The sequence below is a fragment of the Spinacia oleracea genome, chromosome 2 (genome assembly GCF_020520425.1).
Source record: "Spinacia oleracea cultivar Varoflay chromosome 2, BTI_SOV_V1, whole genome shotgun sequence".
Taxonomy (NCBI): domain Eukaryota; kingdom Viridiplantae; phylum Streptophyta; class Magnoliopsida; order Caryophyllales; family Amaranthaceae; genus Spinacia; species Spinacia oleracea.
The window spans coordinates 61,748,751-61,769,582 of record NC_079488.1 but is presented as its reverse complement, the minus strand read 5'-3'; the positions used below and the strand labels follow the sequence as shown (position 1 = coordinate 61,769,582).

The 20,832-nt window shown below is 39.3% G+C and overlaps 1 protein-coding gene across 1 annotated transcript; it reads left to right on the top strand.

The window, feature by feature from the left end:
- The first annotated feature begins 296 nt into the window (after nucleotides 1-296).
- Nucleotides 297-1,114, top strand: LOC130467450 (uncharacterized). Its single transcript, XM_056835960.1, has 2 exons — nucleotides 297-730; nucleotides 841-1,114. The coding sequence occupies exons 1-2, from the start codon at nucleotides 297-299 to the stop codon at nucleotides 1,112-1,114; spliced, it is 708 nt and encodes a 235-aa protein (XP_056691938.1).
- The last annotated feature ends 19,718 nt before the right edge of the window (nucleotides 1,115-20,832 follow it).

The window sequence follows — 20,832 nt, the reverse complement described above, 5'->3', positions numbered from 1 at the left end:
TCATTCAAGTTTGACCTAGTTAAGAAGAGTGTGCGAACGATGGCAGAAGTTCTGGACGAGGCCGAGACCTTCATGCTGCCACGGAAATATGCAGTGTGTCCAAAGATGGAAAGGCTGGAGAGGCGACGGACTCATCCGGGAAAAAAGAGAAGACTGATAGGAAGGTCTCACGGGTTAATGGCACTTGGGCTCTCTCAAAAGAGCATGATTCCAATTCTCCTGGGCAGAAGAGAGGGCGGCCGCAGGAGAGAGAATATTTTGAATAAAATACAGACCTTCTCACCATTCTAGTGGACATGGGAACCAGGTTCGATCTTGAACGACCCTTTCCAACGAAGTCTCCTACTGAGAATCGAGATCCTAAGTTGTACTGCCAGTTCCACGAGGATATAGCTCATGATACCAAAGATTGTAGGAGTCTGAAGAGGGCCCTGGACGGCCTAGATTCCAAGGGGCACCTGAAAAACTACCTTCAAAGAAGCACTGACGGCACGGGAAAAAGCCAGTACAAGAAAAATAAGTCACCCGTCTCAGCTGCAGAAGGAAATCACAGCGAAGGGGGATTCGTAGTCGTAATATCGGGAGGACCAGATGCTGGAGGACCCAGCATGAGGGGACAAAAAGATTATGCCCACCGTCTAGGTCAAGTGATGTTATCAGGAAAGTCACCAATGGATCCGTTCCCTCGAATAGAAATATGTGAATCAGATGGAGGACGGGTAGCCATCCCGTATGACGATCCGTTGTCGAAATCAAGATCTCCAACATGAGGATAAGACGCATATTGATAGACAATTGATCCTCTCGTTCATCTGATATAATGAGCATGGAATGTTTAAGTCGCCTAGCCCATGACCCTAAGACAATTGAAAGCATCCACTACCCTATAATTGGTTTCGGAGGAAGCATCATACATCCTGTAGGCGTCATCACCTTACCAGTACAGATAGGAGGACGTAACGACGGAAGAAAGATGGGTGTGGACTTCTTAATTGTCAAGGACTTAACTACATACAATGTCATCTTGGGACGCCCCACTCTGAACAAGATCAAAGCAGTGGTTGTCACCCATCTCATGCTCCTGAAGTATGTATGTGACGACGGAGCAATATGAACTATACATGGAGATCAACAGCAAGCACGGGACTGGTACCTCGTACCACTCTTAACCCGTCAGCATGGAGGAAGGAGCCGGCCGGGACCAAAGGCAAGAGAAAGTATGAAGAGGAGCCACCAGCAGCTAACGAGATTATTCCAGTTAAGCTAGAAAAAAGTGGCTAAGACATAGGATTTCAATAGACTAGTCAGGATATTTTATGTAAAGAGCCTACAAAACGGTCGAAAGAATATGTAAGAGCCAACAAAACGGCCTGTAGTATGCGCCTACAAAACGGCCAACCTGCTTTGCTACTTAGCTAAATATGAACTAATTTTATGATAATATTCTTACTATCAAATTCTGAAATTCTCACTATCACTACGGCTTAACAAGCCACACGTCGCACATGAACTCTCAAAACCAAGACGTAAAAAACACACACAAATTCACCCAATAAGACAGTCAATCAGAAACTGACGACTCCTCATCGGCAGCGTCAGAAAAGACTAATCGGTTGACGGACTAAGGAGTGGCCTAGATTAGCGCCCCAAATTAGACTGATCACCTAAAAGACTGGGGTAACCGTCCACAATTGGGCAAAGAAAATTTGTTCCTGAAAAAATCAGTACGAAACTGAGATGGAATAAAAAAACATACGTGCACAGAAGGCACACATATTCATACATACGCTCACAGCGCAAAAACCCAATAAAAAATGCCAAAATGCACCATTGTTAATACAAGCGCCTACGACGCCATAAAGCCAGCCGTAAATAAAAAACCTAGGGACAAGGGGCTGTCGAGCTACCATCCTGGACGTCCTGATCAGCTGGAGAATTCACCTCCTCTTCCTCCACGTCCTCATCCTCCCCGTCACTAACAAACTCAGGAGGATCAAGCCCGAGGCGCTGAGCGGCCAGGACAACCATCTGGTACGAAATTTGACGTCTGAACCAGGAAAGTCTTTCCCTTCCATTGCCTGATCCCATGCTCGCCGAGCACCCTCCAGAATGACGTTCTCTCCAAGCTTGAAAGAATAGGCGGCCTCACCCCGAATAGCTTCAACCTCAGCTTGGGTGGCCTTGAGCTTCTTCTCCAAGGCCTCCACCTTGGTGGAGAAGTTTGTAACCAACTCCGAGAAGGCAGTATACCCAATCCTAAGAGCAGTCAGCTTCTCCTCATGCTCCTTCATCTTTTCTTCGTAATCCAAGGCGTCTGCCTCAGCCTTTTTAAGAGAGTCAGCCTCAGACTTGATGACCACGTCCATCTCCTAATTAATCATTTTCTCCATGTTCTCGGCGTACTTTTCATGATTCTCGATTTGGTCCTTGTGATTCAACATCTCCTGGTGCATGCTGACACGGTACCGCCTACCCTCGGCAAATCGGATGAAAAGCTGTCAAAAACCGGAATAAACTTAAGTCAGTTCAAGCCTCGTGAAAGGAATAAAAAGAGTCAAATAAAGGACTAGTGATGAACTCACGTCCAGTACGAGGGACTGCATGGCCCCAAAAAACCCTTATCCAATCCCAGGAAGAGATTTTACATACTCCTAGGAAGAAAGAATTTTGTCATTCTCCTCCGAGCTAAAACCACCAGATGGGGGAATCTGAGCCACCTCGGCCCGCTTCATCCTCTCGAAGTTGCCACCACCTGGGTCAACATATAAATACCAATCAGTAGCAAACTACAAAGTTAGCAAGCCGTCCCAATCATAACAAAGCTTATCCGCTGGCGAAGCAGGTGGGGGCATCGACGTGTCCCCAGCCGAAGAAGGGTCCCTTGACTGCCTGCTCACCTTCTCCCTAGGCAAAGGGTCAGCAGCAAGGTCAGCACCCACAGCCGCCTCGGCAGAGGCCTCCTTGGCCGCAGAACCACCTTCACCTGCCACCTGGGGAGACGCCTCCTTGGCTATAGTAGCCGCAGAAAGATCCTCCACTCGTGGGGAAGAGACCCCCACACCCCTAGCAGGTGTAGCCGACGGCTCCGGCCGAGGCGTCACCACAACATCTGCGCTTCTCTTCTTCTTAAAGAAGGGACACTTTGCTTTAGGGGCAGCCGACGAGGGAGCAGGGCGCTTCCCTGTAACCGACGCAGTGGGCCCCTAGAGACGAAGAAACCAAAGTCAGTATAAACCCAAAAAACTTTAGAACATGCTTAAACAAATAGAAAGTACCTTAGGGAGGTCACCTAAGGCCGCCTCATCAGATTTTTTTAGAGGATTCCTTCCTCTTAGCTTCTACGGCTTTGAGAACGTCATCCGTATACACCTGGGACAACCAATCAGGTATCTTCCCCAACCCTTTGTCTTTTGGGGACAGACGAGCCATAGCAGATTCTACACAAACCAAAGAGATCAGCGAAGAACAGAAAAACATTATCTACACTATCAACACAAAAAGGGAAGACTACCTCTATGCAAATATGGACAAAGACCAACGGCCGCGAGAAAGACCCTATTGGTAAACTGCCCTACATGGGGAAGCCAACTGTTGGGAACCCAACCATGGCTCTTGGCAGACAGCCTATACATTCCTGCCTGGAATAAAGGCTTTACAAGCCTCCATTCCCTTGAAAGAAGGTAAGGGATCCCAGACAGAAAGCGTGGTCTGTAATTCCAGCGATTAAGACGCCTCGAGAGAGGGACGTCCTCCATTCGTATGATGGACCACTTGGTCCTCCACCACACCCAACTGGACGAATTACCTACTACCGTCTTATAGCCCCGTCGACTATAGAGGGTAAACCACCCCTGAGGAGAACGAGAAGATGGGGCGATGTATACGAGTCTAACAAAAGATGAAAAGGAAGGGACGACGTTGCTAAACGCACATTTGGCAATATAACAAAAAACATTTTCCCAGGAATTAGGGGTCAGCTGGGCCAACCTTATGTCAAATCCATCCAAAATGTCCATAACAAAAGGGTGTAAGGGAAACCTAAGGCCTAATTGAAAGGGGTCGTATAGACAGCAACCTCTCCGAAGAAAGACGGTCTACAGTACTATGAGAGCTGGGGCACTTAAAACTAAAACCACGAGGCAAGAGCAAGAAACGCTCAAAATCACGCCCTTGCTCCTTCAGGTACCTCAACCATTTCCTACTTGGGAAGATATCTGAGGGAAATAGATCCACGTCCTCTTTTCCATGTACCATAGGAGGAGGATGCTTGGCAAATTCTTCGTCCGAAGAACTGGAAGAATCATCCTCGAAATCCTCACGTGGGACACGAGGACGGCAAGCCACACTCTTTCGTCTCCTTGGAGAACGGGCTGCCCTAGCACCCCCGTCCCCTGAATGATATGAGGAACTAGCTCCTCTCCTAGTTCCATAGGATGGGCTCGAAAAGGGAACCATGTTGTCCCTCTCTCGGGGTGCTGCCCATGCACCCACATTGGCCGTATGTTTTATACGTGCCATGCCGCCCTGCATAAGGAACAGTACGTCCGACTTAAAAAATAAAGAAAACAAGAAGCGAAGACGCCGTCCAAATACAAGAGGAATACGGCAAGTGGCAGGACGCCTCCCTAAGAAATAAAAAAGAAAGAATTTTTATAGAAACAATGAAGAAACAAAAAACTAACAAGAAAACATACCAGTAAGTAATCAAACTACTAAACTATCAGCTAAAATCGTTGAAGCTCCAAGAACAAAGGATGAAGAACCAAACGATCAAAGAACACCGAAGGCTCTCGCAGGAAGATCTCCAAAAGGAAAAACCACACCTTCTCTCTCTAAATTTTTTTGAAATAACAAAAGAGAAATGAGAGGGAAACAAAAGCTTTGTGGAGGTTTTAAAGGGAGAACAAAATCCTGAAAGCAACCACACGTGGCAGACAGCCATGTCAAAGAGAATGCCCCACAAAGTTAAAGGGCACCCTCCTTGAGGGGTAAATGATGTGGCCTAAACTAAAAAGTGACACGTGGCCTTCGTATGATAAAATGGACACTTAAGAAACGTCTTATTGAGGAAGTGAAATGAAATCCCAAAAGGCAGGCCCAACTCAGAAAGGCACCCTCAGCCCTAGAAAACATCCTCTAAAGGACACATGTCCCAATCTTAGAGGTCTTCCAATCATGCAGCTAGGGTTTCTGGGATCAATTCCCAAGAAGCCCTACCCCTATAAATAGCTCAATTCCCAAGGTAGAAGGGCAATCAATTCATTCCCACCTACCTTAAACTATCTCTGCTCTGCCTTCTCTCTAAAAGTTACTTCTCTCTCTTTCCAATACTTACTTAGGCATTGGAGGGAATATTCCTACGGGAATATTCTTGTTTTGCAAGTTGCAGGAAGATCGTGCCAGCGCATACTTGATACCTCCAAGGAACGCGTGACACGTCATCACCAAAAACGATCCCACAACACTTATCGTCATATTCGAGTTAGAATTATACAATAACTAATATGTTGGTAAAACTACCGTTTAGTGATAACGTTAACTATACCATAAAGAAAATAATTATCTCATAAAATAATTTATAGAACTTATTATAAAATTATATCACTCAAATAATAGTTCAAGAAAAACAAAAGAATACAGAGGAACATATCTATCGCTTATGATTCAACCGATAGTCCCTGCTAACCCTTAATAATCCCAATATAGGTTAATATTTGTAAGTCACACTCATAGTTCTCTAATCATGTACTCCGTACCTTATTTCAAAATTTGTCATACCTATAGCTTGATTACCCATCATGATATTCAACTGTATTTTTCGAAATGCACTAAATGTAATGAAGCTAGCATAAGCCGACTTAGAGTATGGAATTCCGATTACGTTACAACCCATATCATTCTTAACAAATATATGTATCTTTATAAATCTCACATGGGTCACATCCCCCAAATATGTAACCAAACCTTAATAAATCTACCTACCAAATCTTCACAAGTCTCACAATCGAATTGGCATAAGTCTCATGTTCAAATCTATTAAAATGTCTCACAATCAAAATATCAAGTCTCAAAAATCGAGCTTTCGCAATCCACATGTTTAAATCAATTGAGATATATAAATTAAAAGCACAAATATTAAAACAATTGAAATTCTAAAAATGTTCATATTCACAACTTATTTGGGCTTTCCAAATCACAATAGTATAAGTAAAACTTAAATCGAAATTCATATTGTTAAACGTAAATCATATTCTTAAAATAAAGATAACACAAGCCATAAATTTCATCAAAGTGGATGGACAATGTTTACCTTAAGCATACGACAATAATACTCCAAGAGTACGATCTCAGGTTCATAATCCGATCATCACCACCAATTTCATGATACCCGTCACTCCTTTGCTTGAACTCCCAGTTATATATCCATAATTCAATCTTCATAATATATGCATGAACTCAACTCTTTAATAAGCTCCATATATTTACCTTAACAAGGGTTCTACTTCCCTAATCAAATCAGAGTTGAGATATGCAACAACAATGAATAAAGGCATCAACAACAGCTCGTAGCCAGCAGCAGCTACCAATTTCAAATGAGCATATCTCCTAGAATACGGATCAAAATTGAGTGATTCTTGACGCAAAATTGATTAAATTTTCAAGGGCTACAATTTTCATGATGGAGGTATTGAGGAAAACAGAAACGAAGCAGTAGAGCAAAGAGTATTATGTTTGGGTTTTCTCATTTTTTGGGCTTGCAATTTTATTTTATTTTTTGTTGAGACTAATTGTATGATCTAATCAAATAATTATGAGGAAGATTGAGGAGTTGACAGCAATGCATAACCTTTGTCTCCTCATCTAGTTGACACGTATCAAGGTAAGATATTAGATAGATGAGCAAGTGACTAATCAATTGGAAACACAAGGACAAAATTGTCATTTCACATTTTTGCTAAAAAAGAGTCAAATCTGATTTAAGCTCTTAATTCATTTTGTTGGAATGATATAATGCTGATAAAATATAACTAACCCTTAATTAAGAGCACTTTAAAACAGGGCTATTACATACTACCACCCTTAAAACAAGTTTCGTCCTCGAAACTTCAAAACACGAACTTTTGATCATTTGATATTATTATCATAGAGGGGAAATAAAACCAAGATGACTCTATTACCTTGATAAATAAGAGTCGAATATGATTATTGGAGTTCAAGCAATAATAGATGGATTGGAGATTAACGATACTCAATCCGACTAAGGAGAAAGGAGCTCAGGTGGATTGATAATGACAAAATACTGACATTCGGGGTTATGAGAGGGTGTATGGAGAAATAGGTCTTATATTTAACCCCAATCTTAACATTAGGACACTAATTGATGAGTTAGAACAATCTCTTACGAGCTCCAATTCTAGACTTTTTAAAACAAGCTAAGAAATGTGAAAATCCTCAATCCTATCATTGCCACTACATGACCACACCAATATTTACACTTCCAATTTGAATCTTCAAACGCTTCTTGCGACGAGGTTAACTAAATTAAGATACGATAGTCCTAAAATGTATCTTTTAACATGACAACTAATTTCAAAACTTCATATTCCATATAGATAGTTTACACTCTAATTATCTATTTTAAATCCTCATTTCAATTCCTGATTCCTTAGTTTAAAACACAAGCCTTCGAGCTTACCTTCCCAAATGTAACTCATATACCCATTAACTCTCAATCAATCCAATAAACCTAATTCCAACGCATACGCTATGATACGAAGATCACAACAACCCAAAATAACTCTGGCTCTAATACCACCTAAAACACCCCACTTTTCATGAAGGAAGAATTAGCCAAATATGAGAGAATGTTGGAGGTATTGAGGAAAACAGAAACGACAGCAGTAGAGCAAAGAGTATTATGTTTGGATTTTCTCATTTTTTGGGCTTGAAAATTTTTATGTTTTTTGGTGAGACTAATTGTATGATCTAATCAAATAATGATGAGGAATATTGAGGGGTTGACAGCAATGCATAGAATTTGTCTCCTCATCTAGTTGACACGTATCAAGGTAAGATATTAGATAGATGAGCAAGTGACTAATCAATTGGAAACACAAGGGCAAAATTGTCAATTCACATTTTTGCTAAAAAAGAGTCAAATCTGATTTAAGCTCTTAATTCATTTTGTTGGAATGATATAATGCTGATAAAATATAATTAACCCTTAATTAAGAGAACTTTAAAATAGGGCTATTACAATCTAGGCCTCGAGAGACTAACTCTAGGCCTCATGTGAAGCATTTTGACCGCAAGCGTAAGGGTGATCATCAGCGTTCCGATTCTAGACCACAAAGAGTACCCGTTGCATGTGATGTAGCTATGCCCAAAAAGGTTGCGAAAGTTTCTACTAAAAATCGTTGTCATGAGAAGAGTAGGAGACATGTGTGGACGGAAAAGACTCATGTTTTTGTTACCGAGGCAGTTGAGGTTTTGACCTCTATTGCACCTATTTCTGTTACTACTCCTGTTCCCTATACTGAATTGGTGCTAGGTCTTCAAGCTGTTAAAGTGACTGAGGCCCTGGCGGCCATGGAAGTAAGCCCAAAAGACTGCATTGTTTCTATGGACATTGACTTGGGAGCGGCAGAGAAGCCCATTGATGTGACTTCCGCGAATAAGGCTTTGTTTTCTGACGCCGAAGAGTTAGAATAGTTCTAGGAGTTTATAGGGTGTATGTGCCCTTTTATTTTTCGATGTTGCCTTTTTTTCCACTTAGTTTTTCGTTTGGTTTGCAAATTTATTTTAAATTCAATAAAGGCATTTTTCTTTTATTTTCTTTTTAATTATCGCTTGCAGACTTAAATATCACATTTTCGTCATCAATTGCGGAATTATAGAATTCTTGCAAATTATTTGGACTGGATCCAAACTGGATTGCCTACGATCCGCCTTAAGTACGTAAACTTAATTTGGAATCAGGTCGCGCGTTGTTCTAGTTAGAAAAAATGTATTTCTAAGTGCCGAATTTTAAGCAAATAAGTTTGGGTGAAAAATAATTGTCAAAATTGGTTTAAGTTTGCGCAAAAATTTAGAAATACGTATATGTACCCCCCAAGTGTTTAATATTTTTTTGTAGATGTGGAATAAATTTTAACACTTTGAGTTTTAGCGTGTAAAGTAGGGGTGTTCATTATCGGGTATCCGGCTACACGGGTACCCGGAATTATGGGTACCCGGAAATGCGGGTAGTCATTTTGTCGGCCCATGCCCTGACCTGGAATAACCGGGTACCCAGTTAACGGGTACCCGATTATCCCGGGTCGAGACACTGGGTACCCGGTTTCTTTAAGAAAAATATCATATTTAGTTCTCCCACCTACAAATGTAAATACTGTGAGAATGTCAAAATTACAGTAGTACTCTGATTGTTATTATTAGTTTGATTATTAGTCCAAATCTTAGTAGGAAGTAAGAACAACACCAGAGAGTTGGTTAAGCATGACAAGCTTCGAAACGGCACGACAGGTCAAAAACCGTGTACATTTGAAACTCCCTTAGTCCCGTTCCTCGTAACTAAATCAACCCAAAAGCTTATCAAAATCAAACTTTAATTTCAAACATATCAATTAATAAATTATGATGGAATCTCGTAGCCCATTAGTTTGGTGGGTATAGGCATACAGTAAGCTCATTTAGTACCTTGGTAGAGGCTAATCTATAACTCATAATTTGATAAATGAATAAATAATTTCTTGAACTCTTGAAGGCTTGAATCAATTTGGTGGAGGCTGGAGCAGTGGCGCGACTAGCGCCGAAGCGGTGACAGCGAAGGTAAGATGATGACTTGGTGCAGTGGGTCTGGTGGTGAAGTATAGGAGGAACGGCATTGCTGGTGCAGGTCGTGGCCGCCGTGCGGCAGTGAGAAGGAGAAAGAGGGGTGAGAGAGGAGAGAGAGGAGAGGTTACGCGACTGGAATGTGAATTGAAAGTCCAAAAAACCCTAAAATCTATAAAGTGAGATAATAAACCCAGTAAAGGCTTCGGCGCACACAATTTTTTTTAAACCGGGTATACGGGTACCCGTTTAATAAAAAGAACGGCCCGTGCCCCGACCTGGTTACCCAGTTAATATCCCGGGTCGGGTACCCGGCCCATTTATTTTTCAAAAATCAGAAAAATACCCGCTTTATTTGTGTCGGGTCAGCGGGTCGGTGGGTCAGGTAATTCGGGTCGGGTATTTTTGAACACCCCTAGTGTAAATTGTTTCGCGCGCAGGTCTGGAGAAGAACTTCTTGCGCCACAGAGCCTACGTGAGATGTTCATCACGCTAGTTATCAAGCGCATGTTCCTTCTTGCGCTAGTATGTTGGCTCAAATGTTTTTTGGCGCCTACATGCTGGCGCGATTTATTTGTAGCTCTAAGGTGGTATAACGCTGCTCTTTCTGTTTTTGCAAGATTTGAGACAATTATGTCATGCACTTATGATTTTCTTTGAACGGTCTTTTGGGTGCTTTGCGAAGGTTTTGGGCTTTGAGTATGAAATGCTCAATCGTCCGATTTTAATTTTTCTCTTCGTGACTTAAGACAGTTCCAAAACGGAATTAGGATGAGTAATATAGGGCTTTTGTTCTGTGGGTGTTGGGGAGGCGTAAAAGACTACTGTCCTCGACTCCCTATGTTGTATTAATTGTTTACTAGTATGTGCCTGTGCTATTGCACGGGTACCTATAAAAAGTATGGAGTATAAAAAAAAAACTCTTAAACGACTATGTTAATTATAATATTTATTATTTGGCAATATCAAAACGTTTCTAAATATTGTATGTCCCTTATGCAAAACATAAAACCAGAAGTAAGACACTAAAAAAGTATCAAAAATTAAGTAATAGATTCATGAGAGTCTAAAAAAGTGTGACCATATTGTCTACCTTCTCTAGCCCGAATAATCCTAATCCGCAAATCTCTTCACATTGGTCATGCAACATGGTTCGAGCATTCCGAAACATCGTAGCATATGGATTTACAATGTCAAGCATTTTAGTAGTCCTTCTATACAGGATTATGGGGCTTATCATAGAAGATTCAGAACCATCTATCACATGCATGCAATTTTGTACCACTACTAGAAAAATGGGTTAAGGAACCATTGCTAAGGCACCGCATAAGTCACTTATTAGGTTTCTTAGATAAAGAAACCAATTATCTTAGAAGTGTGGTTTCTTAGGAAAAATATAGGAAACCTCATACCTGAAAATATATGGTTTCCTAGATAATATTATATTTAAGAAAGAATCAAAGGAGCCGAAATTTTTCAAAACCCATTTCTTACTCATAAATTATATAAAATTATAATTTTTAATTTTAATGTAATTAAAATTGTGATAGTTTTTTTGCCTACCCGCCTAGTCTTAGGAAAGAAAATAACTTATTCCTAAACCCTAAACCCACGATCTCTATCATCTTCAATTTTCTTAATCTCTAAACCCACGAACATTAGGCTCCTCATACCAAAAGAAAATCTAACTTCGATTCACCAAGAGCTCTTCACAGAGCTCAAGCAATGCACCACGGCCGGCGAAAGGCCGACACGTCTCCTTCCCCATCGCTTCTCCATCTTCCTAATTTCTTCTACATTTGTGGTTTGATTAGAACTTCCACCGCTACTGCAACCACCGTCTCCACCACCAACTACAACCACCGTCTCTGCCGGAAGTTTTTCGGCTCCTGTAATTTTAGGTAATACCCCTTCTCACCCTTTTTCCCTAATTATAATTTTACAATTTTCTCTCCTAATTTGTCTTTGAGTGATAGTTTGGTTGAAATTTCATCTGGGGTCATATTGTTATTTGCAACTAATGTAACGGAGGTAGTACAATATTTAGTTGAAATTAATTGAACTATATATACGAGGTATAAAATTACATCTGGAAGCCTTGGTCCATACGAAGAGATGATCGAGTTTTTGTGGGGTTAGATTTTTATGACAAAACTAAGGTTAATTGTTCATTTCCTGTTCAACTTAGTGGTATTTAATGGTATCCAGTTGGGTTAATTTTGCATCTACATTATCGATTGTTTGCTGGGAACATTTGAATTATGTTATGGTTGATTTGGTTGCTTTACAAATATTCAGAGTTAAGGGTTTTGGATGATCAAGGGACCTTATTACACGTACTAAGTTTTCCTTGAGCTTGACCAAGTTCCTGGTAGATGATACATGAGTATATTGGCTTACTTATTACCGTATTAAAATTAATTCTTGCTGCATAATTACTTTATTCTTAAAAGGAAATTCATTGGAAAAATGGGTGTACGACTTAGTCAGGCGAGTAGGATGGAGCTAAGCATCTTATACACCAGTAATATGAATGATTAAATTTGTGGATAAGTGGATTTCCAATTTGTAGGATAGAAGTTCTATGTGATGTTTGGCTAAAAAGATCTCACAAATGTGTCTAGTGTCTACTAACTAGATTAGTTGGTTAAAGTCGATCTTGGAGGGTGGTATCTAAGACTTGGTATCCAATCCCATCTACATCATTTAGTGTAACTATCTCTACACCAAAAAATAATGTCTACTAAGAGAGTCCGATATGGGCCTCACTTATCGTAATTCATGTGTTTTTATCCAATGTAGTGACACCTATATATTCATGTGATCTTCTCGAAAAGCAGTAAAATACTACTGTAACAAAAGAGTTAATGCAGCCGTTTCTGCTTGTGGACCCTTTTTGTTTGTCGCCCTTGTTTTCGTAACAAAAGAGCACATGCCTACAAAATATTTAGTACAATACTATATTCTTCTGTTCTTGGCCTCTGAGAGTCTGATTTTTAGGCTTGATAGAAAATTATTGTCATCAATTTCCTTTTACAATCGTGCCGAGTGATCAATTTTTTTTTTTTGTAAATCCAAATTTAAACTCACGGAAAATATGTCTATTGGATGTAAAACCCCCCGTGGAGCTACTGCACCTTTTTTTTAAATGAAACTTGTACATGAAGTTGATTTAGTTTCATAATGCTTTTAGGTGTGAGCGTATGCCACCAGATTGAAGGATCAACAGTGCAGTGCTTATATTGATCGTTCTCCTAGAGATGTAAGTTACTCTGAGGTTTCTATTCTTACTAACTTGTACAGTCCCATTCATTGTTTTCAATGATAAAACAACCCACACCTTAGATGCTACCGGTTTTTATTTTAAATATCTGTAATTACATTTATATCTACTATCTAGTAGCCAATTCAGTTGGATATAATCGGAGGAATGAACAACCTGGAATAAAGATAGTATAAGTGGTGGAGTGAACAAGTGATGGTCTAATTTGGAATGTGACTCCTTAGTCAACTTATGATAACAACGAGAACATTTGGCTGATATTGTTTTTCTCTTATATCATGTCCTTGTTACTTTTCTTCTGTAGTCCCGACTCTTCCAATATGATGTTGTTCACCCAATTCTCTTCAAAACAAAGCTTCCCATATGCATTCTTTCTTGTCTGTGTTTTCAGGAATGTTTTCATGCTTGTGTTGCTGGTTGTGGTTACAAGGTCAGTTTGCATCCCTGAGCTAATTTTTTGTACTGGATTTTTTGGAGCAATGTCTTTTTCACTACACATTTATATATGGAATGTAGAATAATTCAGAGCATGTACATGAAAGGATTATAATTTAAAATGTTTGATGGGTTTATCCTTTTTTTATATGTGGTACAGTTTGAGATGCCTGTTAAGAAGGTCGAAGAGTGTCACCCAAACAAGCCATATAAACCTTCTGTTGTGCCAAAACCAGCTAAAAAATCTTTTGGACATTTCATTCTCTTTGATTTTTGTTCAAAGGTGTTTTTTCATTTTATACTACATGTGCATTGTTCATGTTTAATGGCTCTTGCTGTCAAGTGGAGTCTCGATAGGCGGGTATGAGTTAAACTCTCGATAGGCGGGTATGAAATGCAGGTGGGTTCATTGCACATCCCCCCCCCCCCCCCTTTGCTAACCAGGAACATGAGATAGACATATACAAGTGCTTGTTGTCTTCTTTTTAATTCTGACGAGAAATTATGCTGAAATGTTGCAGCAATATGGTGATGGTTAGGATAGCAGTAGAAAGACACGGGAACATATTGAAGCAAAGTTGTCAAGAAGACATGAGGCAACTATTAAAAGAGAAAGGACTCTGGCTTATGCTTTTACTCATCAGGTAATGACTTAGACTTCTTTCTCACTTACACGCCAGCAAAATTTCCCCCAAAGAAAAAGAATGAGTTCAGGTTTAGTAAACACAAATTTTAAAACTAGAAGACGATGGAGAGGAGTGGTTATGGAAAGTCATGCACACAGGGTTTACTATGCCTTCTTATGCAAAAGCATATTTATTAATCGTGTAAACAAGTTACTTAATGATTAGGCAGGTATCTTTGTGCCTTCTTTCCTTACCACTAAGAATGTTTTATTGATTCATCAGTTAATAAAATTTTGGTTCTTTTTTAATCTTTTTTCTTCACTTCTGTATTGTGTTCATCGTGATATCAATGGTTCATGTCCCTTAGAGATCGCAAGCTTTACTTGTTTTAATTTGCAAAGTAGTTGTTGGGAGAATAAGAGAATCCAATAGCTTAGTTTATTCACGTAGCTAAATGGAAGGTTAGATTCAATGTCAATGTCATATGAACAGTTGATTTTTGTACAAGATAACACACTGAAACTATTTATTTCAAGTTTTATGTAAAATTGTTTCAAACTTTTTACTATTAGCTAGCCTTATGTCACAATTTAATTTCCTACACCTCATTTAGTGGTACATAAGTGATGCCAGGGGTAGTACTGCGGATTTTCCCCTGTCATGTGATATTTACCTTGTGCGATTCACTGAAACAAGTATGATGCATGTTATTAAGAAATTATCCCTCTTTTGGGCGAACGTGTCCAGCCTTAATATATTAGGCATGTTTATCTCATGCGTTAGTGTGGTTAAGGTGGTTTCTTTTACTTTAATACTTTTATTTTGAACATCTATCCTTTGTGCTTTAGTGCCCATGTCTCCTTCCAAATCTACCAGGAACCCTGCTTCGGTGTTTATATTTTCATCCATGTGTCTACATAGATCTAACTTGTCAGAAATTCAATTATACTTGATTAGTGGTTTTTCCATGGGGAATTTTACTTCGCATTTACTTGATTAGTTTATATATTTTAACATATATCTATTCTGATCGTTTTATGTATTGTATGTAGTACTTTCCTCAAGTTCTTGCCACTTATTCTCAAGCGATGATTGACGAGACACGGGATACTTTGGTTACATATTTTTTCAAGCAATAACAAGTTATCAATGATCAAATTGATGAAGATAAAGAAAATGATCTTCTGGACGTTGATCATGAATGATCTTTGTAGCTAGTGCATACTGAAACTTTCTAACAAATATTTTGGGGATCTCGTAGCAAGTTAAGACACTTTAAGTACTTTGGATTTGAACTTGTGATTTGAGTTTGGAGAATGTTATGTTACAGTAGTTTTATTTAATTTATTGTTTTGGAGAACAAGAAGTTGGTACATTGGTTGGTTTGGGGAACTTTTATGCATATATAGAGTTGATGGATTATTATTATACATTTATTGACCTAAATTGGATATTGGACGTAATGTAACATGTACCATGTAATTGGAAAATATATTATCTTCCAATAATTTATTAGTTGTAGCCGCCATTTAAAATTTGATAATTTTTTTTAATAATCAAAGAAACCATATATTTAATAAATTTGGATTCTAGATTGCACACATTCATACCAGTGGAGTATCAAAGAAACCGTAGATGCTTAAAATACAGTCTCTTAAAAAAAAAAATCAAAGGAACCGCACTTTGTAACGAAGTATTTTCCTAGTACAGTAAAAGTAACCGCATATTTCCTCAAATCGGTCTCTTAGTCATTGTATTAAAATTCACAGGAAATGATCTAAGAAACCAGTTTTCTGCCAAAATCGGTTTCTTAGATATATCAAAGAAACCAGGCCAAAACTCCGGTCTCTTATGCTAAGAGACCTACAACCTAGGCACCATATAAAGTGAGGTTTCTTTGCTTTATTTTGTCCGGTTTCTTAGGCTATTTTTGTAGTAGTGTACTTCAATATCAATGTCATAAATGTACTCTTTGGCTCTGGGATTAAAGATCCAATTTTATGATGATTACTACCACTTATGCGGAAGACATAGGGGCCCCAACCGTTATTAACGGTATTGTCAATTATTTCTACCGCCCATAGACGTGAATGCCAACAAAGAATTGAATGTTCGAGCTTTATCTCTGAAATGGCGATTCGACAAAAGGGACTTGAATACCTTTGACTGAGAAGGTGACCTCTAACGAACTTGTTGTGCTTCTCATACTTGGCGATCTGTTCATCAACATTTGGTGTGGCAGTGGCAGCATCAGATGTCTCGGTGAGAGGACGTTGAGGACAATCTTGAACAAAGACGTAATTAAGCTCCAACTGATCAAAGAAAATCAGTAATTTTTGAGCCCATCGTTTGTAATTGGTACCATCGAGAGGTTCCAATTTGGAGAGATCAGGAAGAATCTTGATGAGTGATGAATCCATATTCAGATTTCACAATAGGAAAATTTGCTTCTAAATTGTAGGAAATGATACCGTAAAATCTGAAAATGATAATAAAATGTGGGCCGGATATTTGATTTATGTGTGAAGTTGTGACGTGTTAGACAACATTGTCTTAGAAGCAAAATTCTCCCCAACAATGGTGCAATCGGAATAGGCGTTGCCCCCCAAGATTTTACACAACAATCTGTCTTAATGTGCACTCAAATAAGACGAACTTAGGAACTCATAATATGCTCTGAATAAAATGGTTTAGAAAACAGAGAGGAGAAGGAGAGTTAGAATATTTTCGGTGTGTTCAAATGAGCTCCCAAAATCTGTTTATAAAGGCAGCCTCATTTGTAACAGAAATCAGAAATCAATTCCATAATTAAAACGTTTGTAACTGAAAATCAGAAGTTTAATTTTGCAATCAAAATGGAAACGAGAATCAAGGAACCATTTCCGGCAATTACGACGTTAATTAAGAAGGTGGAATGAGCTTGTGTAACTGAACGGTCTCATAACATAATTGGACCGTCAGTTACGCCTTGGCACAAAACGGAGGCCCCACCACACGGCGCACGTGCCACGAACCGAACTGGCCGGACGGCGGCGGCGACGACGCGCGTGAGGATGCCCCCTTCTAGCCTAAACCACTTGGGGAAGTACTTCAAAGTATAAACTACACTTCCCTATATTTAAACAAAGGGAGAAGTCCATTTTATATCCATGCGGGATAAAGTACTTTTCTTTAAATACTACACTTGAAATCCCCACTTTTTATTTCTGCCAATGTGGGACATTTTCACAAAATGATAAAACTCATTCTTTGCTTTGTTTCTAACAGAGATCCCAACCCTCGTTTCCAGTAGAGGTCCCAATCCTCGTTCCTAGTAGAGGTCCCAATCCTCGTTCCCAGTAGAGGTCTCAATCCTCGTTCCAAGTAGAGGTCCCAATCCTCGTTCCAAGTAGAGGTCCTAATCCTCATTCCCAGTAGAGGTCCAAATCCTCGTTCCCAATAGGGGGTCCCAATCCTCGTTCCCAGTAGAGGTACCAATCCTCATTCCCAGTAGAGGTCTCAATCCTCGTTCCAAGTTAGAGGTCCCAATCCTCGTTCCTAGTTGAAGATTACCCGTTCCTCATCCCAGTTTAAGGACTATCCCTACTGTATTAGTAAAAGACCATATTCTATATTCTATCTCGTCGTTAAAATTCAAGTTCAATATCTGTTTTAAAAAATCTCCATTTACCATCTCAACGTCTTCAATGACTCTGTGAGAAGTCAAGTTCAGGTCAATAGACTCCCAATGACTCACAAGGGAACTATTGGCATTCCTAGTGATGACCCTTAAGTCAAATGTTATCACTCGGGGGCTCGTGAGACCCTCGCATAAATTTGGTCTCAATCGGACTAAGTTTGCAGACGCACTCCGTCTACCAATACTTTGATTATCGTCTTGCCTAGACTCAATCAAAGTGGGGGCTAACGGTAGACGCCTACATTTGTCCCTAGGCCCAAAGCGATGTGTTCGATGATGAAACCAAAAACTGCTTGACTAAGCTTTCCTAAACATGCGATGAACAACTTGTGACTGAGTGACAATCCCAAAATCATATTTCCATTTTTAGTAACTGCTATTTATAGTAACTTCTATGCTTAACCGCTGACCAGAATAGTAACCATATAAGATGAATTTTCAAGTGATTGCATTGCATTACAATTAATCCTTTAAGAAAAGATAAGAGTTGCATTCCAACTAATATCCTTAAGAGAGATAAAACCGTGAGTGAGACATGAGATTCAGATAAAATCGGATAAAACTGGAAAAGTGGAAGTAAAACACCAGCGCTAGATATTTCTAACACTAGGCACACATGCGCCACAAATATTCCAGCGCACCAAAGCCAGCGCCATAATATTTTGGCGCTACAGTTTGGTTCTCACCCCAATCACGACAAAGATAAAGTTTAAAACAACTATCAATGACTCAACGCAAATCAGATCTGGCTCTTCCTTTGCTAGCGCTAGAATATTATAGCGCTCCTGATCAGAGCGCTAGAATATTCTTGAGCTGTTGATTGCATTTCAGTAAACTTCTATCTCTTCTAACGTTCATCTTATTCTGGCCTGTTACACTATAAATATACCCTCTGAAATCCGGAAAATAGCACACAATTCCCACATAATGCCCTAAGCTTGAGTATTGACCGAAGCTTCTCTTTGTCCCGTACTTGCAATCGTCTTCTGTATTAATACACTGTTAATCAGACTCTGCCCGCATGAACGCTTGATCCAGTCTAATTACTGCCGAAGTCCCGACCAAATTTCTAGCCTAAACACAAAAAACTCTGGAAGAATCTCACTCCATAATCAATCAGTTACCAGGAAGTTCGTGTAAGGTTATGAACAATATATAATCATGCGGAAAAACCATAAAGCCAAGAATCCAAATTAATTTCCATATAGTCAATTATCATAATTTAGTATACATACTATGTGATGTGTGCCTTCCCTAGCTGCTCCTGAACCGAACAAGAACAAGTATAGAGCTCCAAATGTCTCCCCTCCGTAGATAGTCCACAACACGTTCGGATCCTCCTTAGGTTCAACCAATTAGGATATTCTCTAAGGTTTTATGCACTCGGGAACTCACAATATGTGATAGGAAAATATTAAACTCTATTAAATTTAATGTATTATCAAAGTTGTTAAAATATGCGATCATGAACCTCATATTTATAGAGTGGAAATAGAGAGGTTTATTCCTACTAGGAGTCGATTAACTAAACCCATAGTATTCTAGGAGTAATCAAACACTAATTAAGTATTAGATTCATCCTAGAATTCTAATTATGTAGGATTTAGGAAAACGAACAACTTACAGCCCAAGTAATCTTGGCGCCTAAGTTGATGACATGCATGTGGGCTCGGGACTTGGTGCGCAAGGCTGGCCTTGGCGCCCACGAAGCCTTGGCGTGCATGCTGCCTTGGCTCGCAGGCCACGTCAGGCGCTGCTCGCCTCCCCATCCCCTACTAATGATCATGAGCATCAACATGAGGTATTCCTTATTGTTATTCCAATTGTAGGGATTGGAGGTCTTGGGAAAAGAACTTTAGCAAAGATATGATAATATATACAGATAATAAGGTTGAGGCATACATCCTAACACTTATAAAAGAGAGGAGTTGCTATTACTATTCCTACAATAGTGATTTGTCCGTTTTACCCTCAATTTCCTTCTACAATTTTTTTGGCATTTTTCTTATCTACAGTAAAACTTCTATTGTGCCCTTGTGTTTCTTCCACTTATATCTCCTTTTTTTTCACGATCTTCTTCCCGCGGCTACCCAGCTTCTTTCTCTCTCTCCTTAACTTTCCATGGTGCAAAGATCTTCACATGGTGGATTATCTCAGTGAATATTGTCTACCCTCGATTAAAAATGTATTCATCACATCTTTCACACTTCAGGGTTGGAGTAGTATGATGAGATGTGATAGAGATAGAAGGTTCGTCTTTCCGTTGATAATGAGGTTTTGATGTCTCTTATTGCTCAATTCAATGGTAGACAGCTTTATCGTGCGAGGGTTTCTTCTTGCGTCAGAGCTTGATCAAGAGGTTTGATTTCTTATTTTTTCTTTGCAATTTAGTAATTTTGATATCTAGGGTTAGGGTTTTTATCTGAGTACGAATTATTTTTGCAATATATTGTAATATGAGCATGCTTGATTTATCAGCGTTTTAGAGATAATTTTAATTCAATAAAAAACCCATATTCCATTTTTGGGAAATCCGCGGCTAGGTTGTACACCTTCTTTACTCTTTACCCTATCTATTGCTGTTTCGTTTATAATTACTGCATCTCCCATTTAATCTCCTTCATTTTAGATTTGAATTGAATTTTAACTGAAATTTTGTTTCTTTTCTTTTGAAAATTTGACAGTCGCACGCAATTCTGGAGCGCATTATTGAGATTCTAATTTTTACTTCTTTCCAAAGAAGGTGAAGAAACGGCTGATGGAAGTGGTACTGTGAAACCCAAGTATCAGTAATCAGTCAGTGGGCTATATATACAGCTTCAGACTTAAGCTGCCTTGACGGAATTGCTACTTGTTTTTTATATTTTGTAGGAGGTGGGCTAGGGGTGATGATGGGGATATTTTTTTTGCGGTACTGGACAATCCAATCATGCAAGATACAATGACTACCAAGCAAAAACTTTCTTATACAGCAA

Bases quoted from the DNA above. Each gene is read 5' to 3' on its own strand.
- LOC130467450 (XM_056835960.1), top strand. From the start codon at position 297: ATGGGAACCAGGTTCGATCTTGAACGACCCTTTCCAACGAAGTCTCCT. The intron at 731-840 runs GTATGACGATCC...GGAATGTTTAAG, and splicing joins GGAGGACGGGTAGCCATCCC to TCGCCTAGCCCATGACCCTA.